The sequence below is a fragment of the Rhinolophus sinicus genome, chromosome 16 (genome assembly GCF_057876585.1).
Source record: "Rhinolophus sinicus isolate RSI-liver-muscle chromosome 16, RSI-T2T, whole genome shotgun sequence".
NCBI classification, from domain to species: Eukaryota; Metazoa; Chordata; class Mammalia; order Chiroptera; family Rhinolophidae; genus Rhinolophus; species Rhinolophus sinicus.
In genome coordinates, this window is record NC_142516.1 from 95,426,851 (window position 1) to 95,439,836 (window position 12,986).

Genomic DNA, 12,986 nt, shown 5'->3' on the forward strand with positions numbered 1-12,986 from the left:
GGATAAAAGCCATGGTAGTCCCAAAGGACCAGTCAACTCCCATCCCACGGAACTGTTGCACTTTCCTGGCAGAGGGTTGCTAATCTGTATTTGACTGATGGCTGGTGTTATTGCAGCAAGAATCAGAACAGGCAATAATAAGGATTCAAGACCTACCTGGAGATTGTGCTTAGCACCGGGCAAGACACAGCTGTAAACGGACACCCATGCCTGCTGGGCTTGGTATCCAAATGTTAAGGACAGACATGAAGGGCTTGGGAAAGACACAAAGACGCATGATGTCGAGGATAGGCGATAAGAAGACTAAGCATTTTGTGTTGGTTGAATTTTTTTTTTTTTTTTTTTTGGTCCGTTTTGGGGCATGTTGTGAAAGAGCAAATCTAAAGGCAGAATCTGAAGGTGGGTAAGATTGGATAGAATTTGGATTCCATAATTACGACTCTAATTTCTGCAATCAACTCGAGGCTCTGTTGCCTGCTCTTGCCACAAAAAAACTAGTATGCAGCGCAAAGCCAAGCCGGATGGATCTGAAGTGGGTTAGGGTGTTATATAAGCCCTTGGCGGGCGGGGAGATGGTCTTTTATGTGTGCTCCGGCAGCGGCGGCAGCAGCAGCAGCAGCAGAGAGGCTCAGGTTGATTTAGAATACGGATGACAGTGGCCTGGCGCGAGCCCACGGCTGACGAAAGCTGCTGAGCCCGCTGGGTTTCCATGGAGACGAGCGAGCGCGGCGGCGGCGGCGGGGCTGTCAGCGCGCGCGGCGGCGGCGGTCGCGCGTCCGCGGGGGTCTGCAGGAGGAAGGAGGAGGCCGGGGCCGGGACCCTCGCGGCAGACATGGACTTGCCTTGTGATTGTGCTGCCGAAACTCCGGCCGCCGAGCCGCCGTCGGGGAAGATTAACAAAGCTGCTTTCAAATTATTCAAGAAGAGGAAATCGGGTGGCACCATGCCCAGCATATTTGGGGTCAAAAACAAAGGGGATGGGAAAGGCTCGGGTCCGACGGGCATGGTGAGGAGCAGGACCCACGACGGACTCGCCGAGGCGGTGGTGCTGGAAAGCAGCAAGAAGGAGGAGCCGCGCGGCGGAGGCGACGCTGGCGGCGGCCGCGGCGGGGGTCGGCCGAACCCGGGTCCCCCCAGGGCTGCGGGGCCCGGCGTGGGCTCGCTGGCCAGCAGCTCCGTGGCTAAGTCACACAGCTTCTTCTCCCTTTTGAAGAAGAACGGGAGGTCCGAAAATGGCAAAGGGGACCCAGCAGATGCAGGCAAGGCTGGCGGCAAACAAAAGAGGGGGCTGAGAGGGCTCTTCAGCAGTGTGCGCTGGCACAGGAAGGACAAGCGCGGCAAGGAGGGGGCGCGCGGGGCGCGCGCGGGGGGCCCGGGCGGCCTCACCCTGCCGGGGTCGCTCACCGCCAGCCTGGAGTGCGTCACGGAGGAAGCGCCCCGACCCGCGTGCGCGCCGGAGAACCCCAGCAGGGACGCGCCGCCAGACCCAGCAGGTGAGCCCGGAGGGGGAGAGCCGGGGCTGGCCTCCGCGGATCGCGCTGAAGTGCCCCACTGCCGAGAGGCCGAGAGCCCCGGGGTCCCTAACGCCACCGGCGCCCAGGGAGAGGACGCCGCGGGGCATCGGCGCGCCGAGGAGCCCCGGGCACCCCCCGAGCTGGGCGCTGGGGAGGTCCGGACGGCCGAGGATGCTTCCAGGACAGGTGACGTTCCGATAAAGACTGTCCCCCTTGTCGACTCCGACTGTGGCAGTGGCCGGGCGTCTGCCGTCCCTGACCCTTCCTCTGTTGATCCACCCTCAGACCCATCGGCCGATCGTATTTGTTTGATGTTTTCTGACGTGACTTCACTGAAAAGCTTTGACTCTCTTACAGGCTGTGGAGATATTATTGCAGACCAAGAGGACGAGGCAGGTCCCAGCTGTGACAAGCATGCCCCCGGGCCAGGCAAGCCAGTTCTCTCTAAAAAGAACCCCAGCGTGGTGGCCTACCAAGGAGGAGGGGAGGAGATGGCGAGCCCGGATGGGGTGGATGACACCTATCTCCAGGAATTCTGGGACATGCTCTCCCAGACTGAGGATCAAGGACCAGGGCCCCAGGAGGGAGCGGCTAAGGCGGCGGCAGCACTGGACGCCAAGGTGGTACCCGAGACCTCCAAAGAGGCCAGGTGTGCAGAAGCGGCCAAGGATGTGTCCTTGGTCAAGCGCAGGAGGCTCAACCGGATTCCCATTGAGCTCCATCCCAAGGAGGAGCCTAAGCACCTGGAGAAGGAGCAGCAGGAAGGCGTCCCCAACAGTGACGAGGGCTACTGGGATTCCACCACTCCGGGCCCAGAGGAAGACAGCATGAGCAGCGGGAAAAAGGCAAGCATCCCCCGGGATAGCTACAGTGGTGACGCGCTCTACGATCTCTACACGGATCCGGATGCAAGCCCAGCAGTCCCTCCCGCCAACGAGGAGACATCCTGCGTGTCCCGGTTAAAGCTCGTGTCTCCAGTCACCATCACCTGTCCACTGCGAACACCAGGCAGTTTGCTGAAGGACTCTAAGATCCCTATTAGCGTCAAGCACCTCGCGAACCTTCCCTCGAGCCATCCTGTGGTGCACCAGCAACCAGCCAGGAGTGAGGTACCCAGAACCAAAATCCCCGTGTCCAAAGTGCTGGTCCGCAGGGTCAGCAACCGGGGCTTGGCTGGGACCACCATCAGGGCAGCTGCGTGCCACGACAGTGCCAAAAAGTTGTGAGGTCTCTGTTGGACCACATGTCAAGGAATACAATTCTCTGGAAACCACTAATATAAGTTTTGCTTCCCCTAAGAAAGGCTTTTAGGATTGTCCTTGCACCAGAGCCTAGAACAAGGAGGTCTTAATGGCCAGCTGGGGCAGGAGACACTAGAAAGGGGATGCCACACATGGGATTCTCCTCCCAAGAAAAGTCCCTGACAATTATTTTCAAGCACTTTTTTTTCCTTTTTACCTTTAAAAAATATTTTTCTCTTTTTTCTTTAATGCACTGAACACTCGGAAGTCACCTTTACTTGCCTTTGCAGAAAACAGGACTTAACCAAACGGAAGTAAGTGTCACACCATATTTGGTCATGCCAGGGTCCCGAGGGCCTGGAGGAAGCTGCCAGAATCAGAGGAGTCCTCTTCTTCCATGACACCTTCTTTCCTTTCCTTTCCTTTCCTTTCCTTTCCTTTCCTTTCCTTTCCTTTCCTTTCCTTTCCTTTCCTTTCCTTTCCTTTCCTTTCCTTTCCTTTCCTTTCCTTTCCTTTCCTTTCCTTTCCTTTCCTTTCCTTTCCTTTCCTTTCCTTTCCTTTCCTTTCCTTTCCTTTCCTTTCCTTTCCTTTCCTTTCCTTTCCTTTCCTTTCCTTTCCTTTCCTTTCCTTTCCTTTCCTTTCCTTTCCTTTCCTTTCCCTTCCTTCTAGGGAAAAAAAAAAAGAAAAGACCCTTTGCTGTTATCACTGTGTGGAAAACACCTACGAAGCTGAAAGAGCCAGGTATTTACCTGATGGGCAGAGGGCATCATTCATTGGCAGAAAATTTGCCTACTTTCAGTTGTTAGGTATGCCAATAGGTAAATATCTACCACTGGGACAAGAAAGGAGAGTTTTGGTTTGGTTGGTTTAAGTCATTTGTTTGGGGAGAAATAAAAAGCTCAGCAGAGCAGGCTTTTCCTTTTTTTTTTTTCCATCCTGTGCAGAAATCAGGATTGGGGAAAGATTTCACTAAACACCAAGAGACCCCGTATTTTAGCATTTATAAACTATCACCTTTTCATGTGTACATAATGCATATTTTACAGTTTATGCAGCTGTTAACATTTTATAATCTGTCCATAACCTCAAGTTTAAAATCTGGTTTTATAGCTGGATATGGTAACTGTCCCCAAAACACTGATGTTCTTTTATGTGCTGTGTAACCTGAAGCAATTCTGTTTTTGTTGTATATGGGTTCTCTGGCTTTCAATGCAGGAAAAAAAAATCTATTGTTGATGATCCAGAGCAATAGTTCTGCCTTGTCTTGGGTAAGATTCTATTTGTTTCTCACCCCAAGCCTTGGTTTTCAGAGATTTCACCTTCGATATAAAAATTTTCGGATTCAACCATTCCTCCATATGGGGAGTCCAAAATGAGGAACACATAATGACTAACAATAGAAAAATATCATTTTTCATACCATTTGACTTCTGCTCTATAGACTTACGAATGAGACAGGTATGTTCAGAATATGACGTTGACAAACTTATGTGTCATAAACACTTTATGCCAAGATTTTTTTCGAAAAGTGGCTTACTTTGTGTATGTTCTCTATTATTTGAGGTGAAACATGTATTTCAGAAAAGGTTCCCATGTGGTTTGAATGATAGACTGAAGCAGTTCCTCGAATGCTACTTATGTCTAATGATTCTATAGCATCGTCTGATATGCACTTCAGTGTATTTAATCAGAAAACCAGAGCTTCTGCTTGGAGGTGATTCATGGTATCAGGAAGATTGGACATATCCAAAGGAAACTACACATACGTAAATGACATAAACACTTCTATATATCTCTCGTTTTCCAGAGAGATTGCCTAAGTAATGAACTGGTATTACATGTTTTTTAAGTTTGTCTTCTGTTCTATAAAGGAAAGAGTAAGACAAGTATGTGAAAACCTATTTTAATAATATGAAGGAAGTAACAAAATAAACGGACACCCAAGGAAAACAAATTTGAGCCAGTAGCACAAAGCAGGTTGCTCCCCATTTTAAATGTACAGTGTTTCAATTAGAAGAGGTGGTAGAGATTTGCCAAATTTCTTTATTAGCCACATTACTGGCTTTTATTACATTGTGTCTGATCCTTAATGTTATTTCAAAGTAATGTTTTAATATTTAATTTCCTTATGTCTATAGATAAGGTCCTACACTCAGACATAGCCCTAAGCACTCTGAATACACCACCAGGAATTCATAAAGCAACTCACACATGCTCATGCACTCAACTGTGCACCAACTAGCAGACAAAGGCACCTATCGTAAACTTGGAAGTATTTTAGCCATCATTTCTGGCTTGAGAAAGGGATTTAAATTTGATTTAACGCTTATAGTACTATTTAGACTCAAAATACATTCATTTCCCCCTAGTGAGTAGAAAGGACATAAATTTTATTCCTAGCTGTAAAACAAGGCATCTTTATTTTCTTCTTGTGCAAGGGTTATATTCTCCTCTGCATGAATCCATGACACAGTTATGTTTGTTCATTTCATTGTACAGGAAAGTTAAGAACCTGAAGTACTGATGAGAATCTTGTAAAGGCAGTCTATCTATTTATTTTGTAACCACTGGAACAAACTTTTTTTGCTTTCACAGATTTGGGGCTAATTTCTGCACTAACACTGCTATGCTCTGTCTTTATATAAGTAAAGGAAAGTGTCCACAAAGTTTACCTTAATTTCCCCTTGCCTATCAATTAACCAGTTATACAAGATTTAAATTTTTGTTTTTTACTTTTTTTCCCCAAAATTTTTCATGTTTTTTTACTCTGTATCTGTAAGAATTCCACCTACACCAGTCTAATGAAGGATTCAGGAAATGAATTAAGTACCCTCGATCACTTGATGGGAAATAGGACCAATGCAGGAAGAGTGTGTCTTACCCTTTTCCAACCATAGAAAAGGGATCCTAGTTGTGTGTGTGTGTGTGTGTGTGTGTATGTTGTGCGCACGTGCACCAAGGACTACTTTCACTCATTCATGTTCATGGAGATTGTTTTTTAGAATTTTAATAGATTTCCATTCCAATTATTATTAATGCATTATCAAATTTGGCCATATTTCCTGATTGTTTTTAAGAAAAGGACTGGAAAAAAAAAAAAAAGAAAAGGACTGGATATGGGCTGATGACACTTTTCCAGTTTGTATGTGTGATTCTGAGATACTTGGTGGGTTAAGTCTCTTTAGTCAAAGAGCTGACTAAATTGGAAAAGCAAAAGTCAAATCAATTGTGGATTCTGAATTTATCAGTCAGTTTAATAGCTCTGCACAAAGACAGCCTGATTTTAATATCAGCATTACACAGACAGTGTCACTTGAACCACTCTAATGGTTGATGCTTTTATTCTTCCATCAGCACCAATAGGGAGAAATTTTACTGCAGCATTCTGAATAATCACAAGAGGAAATGGATTTCTATTATTTTACCTAATAACAGCAATGGGATGTAGAACATTAAGGATTTCCTTTAGATACATTTTCCACAAATTATCTGCGTACTTAAATACAAAGTGTTTAACATCTATGAAGGTGATGATTTACTGAGTGTAAAGGGTTTATTCATTAATCTCAGAAGTAGTTTTCAAGTATTTGCATTAAAATGAGCATTCGAATAGCCCTTTGCTTATGCAGTTATCAAGGTAGAAAGGCTATGTTAGGCATCAAGGTTTCTTTGATTGAACTTTCAAAGAGTTTCCGTTATTGACATCTTAGGTTAATTTTCAGTGACTCTGTCTTTAATTTTGTATGGAGAGATTGAGTAATGGAGCTTTCTGTTCTCACCCTTTGTTCCCATCACGTTTGCTTAGTGCCCTCAGATAGCAGTAATGAGTCCCTTCTCATGGTTTAACGAGTTTTGACACTTGCGTAGTGTAACTCATTTCCTGCTTGTAGTCATTGTAGATTTTTCTCCTGAATGACTATATGGACTCGGCCCCCTGTCCTTGGCTGTTACTGAGACATGCTCTAGTACATTCCCATATGCTTTGCTCCCCTTATCATTGTGAGGAAATTAATTCAGGAATTTTATACTCTTGAACACAAAGAAGAAAAAGGATCATAGTTGCCTCCTGTCACTACTGAGGGTGGCCAGTTTTAAAGTTCCTGGATGAAATGAGAGGAGAAACCCAAATATCAGCCCTAACTTGCTTCCCTCCCCCTTCTCCAGGCAGCCCAAGACATGGACAGTGCAGTTCTTACTTAGGAATTTTCAATTTGTTACGTGAAAATATTTACAAAACAGTCTGAGACCAAAAGGCTAGTGTGACAGCCTAGTGTCTTAATATAGTCTGTGTGGGAAAGCAAGAGAGAAGCATTTACTTCAGAAAAAGAAACAACTGTAACAGTGTCGGGTAAAATGCTAGTGTGCTCCTTCCTCAAGGGCAGGGATTGACCCCACTCTGAAGGTCTTCTGGTGGCTGTCATGGATTGCTTTGCAAAGCCTTTTCACTGTGAGAATAATGGTTTAAAGGAGACAGTTTATCGCAACAATAGCCACTCATAAGGAATATTATTATCTCATTGCAGATGATGTTTTTAAGGAGTGGTTCAGAATGGTAGTTTCAGGATTATGGAAAGGAGTTCCATCTCAAACTCAAAAAGGAAAGATTAAAATAGTCACAACGCATTTCTGGACCCATTTCCTATATCCCAAGAAAAACAAATTCACACGGGGAAAAAAAAAAGTCACAAAGCCTCCAGAATTGAAATAGGGCACATTTTATGACTGATATTTACTTGAATTCAATGCGATACTTTCACTGGGCATACGCTGTATCTCATACTTAATAAAAACCCATTTCAGTTTGGACTTCCTACATAGCTGTACTGTAATCGGACTTAATATTCATTAAAAAACACCTTTATTCTATTTTATCTACCTTTTTTGGTATTTGTTGCTGATAGTTTGTGGGGTGAGGGTGGTATGGATTCAGACATACATTCCTCTAAAAATAATAACAATCATGATAACAACAATTAACAGTTGCTGAGTACTGACTAAGTGCCAGTGACTGCTAGGTGCTTCACAGATATTTACTTGGGCCCCTTAAGAGCCATATAGGTTAGGTAATATTATCTTCCTAATATGACATTATTTTCGTTTGTTTCTATCCCATTCTGTCCCCCTCCCCATTTCTTCTAGTCTCTGGGACACGGATATTAAACTCTTTAGTGACTTATAATAATACAAGAACTAAAATCTGCTTAATGTCATTACAAGCACAGTTTCACTAGAACAAAAAGCTAAGCCAAGTCATGAAGCTAGAAGTTGGTTTTGTGTCTGAGATGATGGTGGAGCTTACGTCACTGACAGGGAAACCTGTTAATATAGGCGAATAGGAAGGCAACCTGCCTTGCTCTGGAGGTATCCTCTCCTGGGGAGCACCATCAAAAGGATGTACAGAAATCTCTTCTGTTGCCATGGTGACACTTCTTCCCTGAGAGGATGGCCGTCATTCCGAGCACTTTCCACTTGTTTTCACCTCAAGCCCAGTCTAGGCTTGTTCTGGGTGTTCCGGGTTGTTTGTTTAGGTAAGAACTAGATGAGGGATCCCTTGCCTTGATATGGTCCTGAACTTCAGAGATAAGCTCCTAGCTCTTTCAAAAGTAGAGCATCTTACCTTCTGTCTACGACCATTGAATCCTGACCTATATTTTCTGATTCATTAATTCATTCAACTAGCAGTAATTAAACACCTACCTATAAGTCTGTCACCGTGAATTTGAGTATTTTACATTAAATTAAAATAACAAACTAAAACAGTTAATTTAATGTAAAACACATACTGGGTGTTTACTGTGCTGGGATGGTGCTCTGTGCTTTCTTTTCTACTGTGATCTTGACTGTTCACAAGAGCCAGACAAGGTGGGTATTGGCTCCATTCTACAGAGGAAGTAAATGATGCTCGCAAAGGTCAAATATCTTGTCCAAAGTCACCCATTTAATAAGTAATAGAATTTGAACCAGAAATCTGACTCTATAACTCTGGCTTTAATTATAAATCTTAATCAGCCATATGATTCAGTTTTTCTGTAACTTGTTTTAAGTTAGAAACTGATCAAAGTTCTGAACTGCAGAGTCAAACCAGATTTTTATGATTGGAAATGCCATTAAAATGATGTCTATTTTAGTTAAAAGTGAACTCGTGTGTTTTTTTTTTTTAATTACTTGATGGCTTTATATAGGCAAGTCTAAAAGGGAGATCTCATTGTCTGGCAGGTTTTTTTTCTCACCTGGCCAGTCAACATTTTGGACCGTATTCACCAATTAGAGTTACATACTAGCAGGTCTATATACAGGTTTTATAATCTGATGACTGCTTTGTCACTAATAAAACCAAAAGCAATTTCAATAGTAAATCCGACAGGTTGCAACCTGAATTTTCTTCCACTCTGATTCTATAAAGGTGCCACTCTCAGTATTTAGGGAAAATTTGTTTGAAATTACATCATAGTGACATTAACAAGGTTAATAGTAAACAGTAAAATTAACAAGGTTATTTTACTAATATATGGGCTACCTACACTTGGTAAAAATATTTTTTTTTTTTAGACCTCGTTTTAATGAGATGCAGAGGAACATTTCAATAAAAGGTGGTCATTTTATTGAATTGTAAACTGGGGTAGTTTTTGGACATTATTCAATAATTGGGTGAAGTAACTTTCTCCTTTATGTGAAAAGATAACATTTTTAATAAAATAAAACCTAGGTTATTGGTTATTGGAAACATATTAAACTTTCTGAGATATCTACCTGGATCATTTAATAAACTAAAGCAGAAATATTAAAAAATATCTGGTCAAATTGCAAAGGGGCATAGAGTAGGCACATAGTAAATACTCATTAATATGTGAAATGGAATTTGTGAACCTTCTGAAATATCTACATAACCATTTATCCCCCATTACAGAGTTATTTCTAAATAAAAGAGTAGAAACTCGAACAAAGTAATGCATAACGTTTTTATTGTTTCCAGGGTGAATTTAATTGAACATGGAGGATCTGATAGTGGTGGTTTTATCAAGAATATCAGGGAAAATGGCTTTGATGTTATAGGCAAAGTAAATGCCTGTCATTTTTACTTGACTCCAGCTATCAGTCAGGCTCATTGCTAACTTCAGGTTTTGCCCAAGTTATTGATATGAAACATCTCAGTGTAACATGACAAATTGCAGGTTATTTGAAAATGATGACAAAGAAAACCCAAATGGGAAACTCCAGTTCTCTAATTAGTTTTCCTGAAAGTCAGGCATGTCTTTGAGGACGAGCCTTGGGCTGTATTATTTTTGTGCACAGGAGGAAAATTGTTAGTAGGTTTATAGATATTATTTTTATAATAGAATACTAAATTCCCCCACAACATCAAAAACTGTCTCCCAGAACTACTCTATGTTTTTAAAACTTGTTTTAAAACACGGATTCTAAATAGCAATAGAGTCTTTTCTCCTTTCTCCACTCCAATGGTTTAATGGGATAGATAAACCAATGTTTATATTTTTAAACCTGTAAATGTTTTATTTTGGGTATTTTGTATATTTGTTGATATAATTCCATTTTGTGCACCTCTCGCATTGTGCATGTTGCTGTTTTTGATAGTCACCCTTTTAATGAATGTACGAAGCTTGGACTCATAGCACTTTTCTTGTCTCATTCAAACATCTTCAAATGAAAATACAACACTGCCATTTTAACTGTTGTGTTTAATTCCGTCAATAAACTTTGTTGTTCCTTTACAATTAAAGTGAATTTTATTGGTTGTTATTTTTTCCAGGATGAATTTTAGTTACAGCCTTTCCAATTTTCAGAATTCATACTAATGATGATGAGGAGAACAATGTGGGTGTGTGGGTGTGTGTGTGTGGGCGCGTGCGTATGTGTACCTGTATTTGGTGGGAAGACCAATGGGAGGCCAATATTTCTTTCCACGCTTTGTAAACATGTGAAAAATTATGGTTTGGTTTGAGTAGTTGCCTTTTGAATAGCTTGTTCATTACTGTGACCCTGATCGGATTTCTGAGCCTTTTACTCAGAAAATCTCCATTCCTTATAATCCTATGTGAGGCCGGCTAATGTGCTGTGACTATCAGGGAGCGGCCAGTTGGAGTCTTTCTAAAAAATTGTGTCCTGTTTTTCATTTTGTTTTGTTTCGGGGGATATCTTTTCACTTCATATATCTAATAGTTCAAATCCATAGTATTTTCAAGAGTAATGAGATTGTGTCAATTTATGTTTGAAAAATAAGAATTAAAGGCTGCATAAATTGTTTTGAAGTATACCTCTCTTAAAATAGGCTTGTTCATACTGCAGTTGGTTCCATTTCTCTTGAATACCAATAAAAATTCGTATTTATCTGTAGAATGCTATGAGGATAAACGTCCAAAGGCAGACCTGATTAGTACAGTAAATAATTAATGCAGTAAATATATACCAGTAAAACCACAATTAGATAAAAACCCACAAACCCTCTTCTCCCTTTCTGCTACCTCTCCCCCATTCTCCCAGCTCCTTCATCTTCCCTCCTCTTTTTCTCTTTTCCTAGAGTTAATATGGAAGATACCTCAAAATAACTGACTGCTATCTTCCTTTAATGAGGCAATGAGGAAACTAAAGCTTAAAGATGCTGGGAGACTTCCCTTAAAGTCTTTGAAGTAGTAAGGTGTGGCAAAAAGGACCAAGTTTGGAAACCAAAGAGAATCTGGGTTTAAACTCTGGTTTAGGCACTTACTAGCTTTATGAATCCAGGAAAGCTCCTTAACTTCTGTGAGCCATGGTTTCCTACACTATAAAATAAGGAAGAGATATAATTTATAGGGTAGTGATACCGTGATTAATTTTCCAAAAGATAGGTGTTGTCTAAGACATAGTATGCTTTTTGTTTATGTTCATTTAGCTTCTTTTGTTTAAAAAAGGCATTTATAAAAATTAAAACTTTATGGGTTGGATTTGAAATATTCTTGAATAGAAAACTTGTTTGATATAAGGGCGATAAATATGGACTTCTTGGATTGGGGTGGAGTTGTAGAATGGTGAAATGTGCTTAGATAAAAATGGAAACAAATGGGGGTAGAGCTGGTCTTACGCGTGTTATTCTGAGGCACATTATTTGGGAATGAAAAGCCTACATACAATTAAGAGAACCTAAGAGTTAAAGCCTAGCCTTTGTGGAAGAAGTTAAAGGTAGAAGCTGAGTCGGTTGGAAATTTAGTTGACAGCTAAAAGAGCCATGCCCAGACACAGTGGTGGTCAAATCAGAATGGAGCTTGCGTTCCTCCAGTCACCAAACAACAGGCTGCAAGAGATAGTGCAACATAATTGAAGGTGGTTTACTGTGGTGGAGAGAACTGGTTGGTGTATGTAACCTGAAAAAATGTAACTATGTGGGCTTGAGAAATAGAAAATATTTTAAACAAGAGGGCAATTTCCTTTGCTGTTTCAAGCAACAAATGAGCAAGGCCTATACTCTGAACTGGCCCCATCTCCTGAATACTTCTCACAGCGCGAGCACCCCTCTGCCCTGAGTAGGATGTGGGAGTCTGGAACTTCATGATAACACTGTTTTCATACGACCTGGTACCCAAACTCTAAGCAATCTCATCCAGTGCTCAGTCAGAGAAACACCATCTACTCGGACACCAAGGGTTTTGTTGGCTACACCAGACATACTGATGGATGGATGGCCATCTCCGATGTGAGACTTCACAGGGGAGTGTTACGGGTATACACAATTTTTACCTTTTATGTTTTCACTGTGTGGAGAACTTTAAGCTGTAGGTTTAGAATCCTGAGGAAGCAACTGTGAACCAAAGGGGAGTGAAAACATGTATCTCTGAAGCAAGAGTCTAATGTTGTAAATCTAAACTGAGAGAATAAAGCAATGGAAAACTGTCCTTGAATTTTCCCCATCCACCTATGCTGTGTACTCGCAGACTCCTGCGCACTCCAGGATATGTTAGGGGCTTATGAACCAGCAAGGGTGTTAGGTGATGGGATGGGGAAAGGGATAGTCCCAAGAAGGAATAGAAGCAAAGACCAGGACGCAGGGCTGCAGACACATCCCTTGCTTGTCATTATTCCCGGGAGGGAAGCAGCAAAGTGTGCATTTGTGTTCCATCAGGGAGTGGGTTCCCATTTAAAATCAGCCCTTATATGTTTTTCTAGCTTCTCGAAAAACATTTTTCTGGCTTCTGAGAGGTTAGTTTTCTTCTCAACTCTTAAGATTTTTATACTCCCCATG

General features: G+C 42.1%; 1 protein-coding gene across 3 annotated transcripts; it reads left to right on the forward strand.

Moving 5' to 3' along the window:
- The first annotated feature begins 578 nt into the window (after positions 1 to 578).
- On the forward strand, positions 579 to 10,498 carry AMER2 (APC membrane recruitment protein 2). Of its 3 annotated transcripts, none has more exons than XM_019736569.3 (2): positions 579 to 1,700; positions 1,872 to 10,498. In XM_019736569.3, the coding sequence occupies exons 1-2, from the start codon at positions 710 to 712 to the stop codon at positions 2,738 to 2,740; spliced, it is 1,860 nt and encodes a 619-aa protein (XP_019592128.3). In that variant the 5' UTR covers positions 579 to 709; the 3' UTR covers positions 2,741 to 10,498. The 3 variants fall into 3 exon arrangements, with proteins under 3 accessions (XP_019592128.3, XP_019592129.2, XP_019592127.3); XM_019736570.3 differs by having other exon boundaries at positions 579 to 1,493; XM_019736568.3 differs by having other exon boundaries at positions 579 to 10,498.
- The last annotated feature ends 2,488 nt before the right edge of the window (positions 10,499 to 12,986 follow it).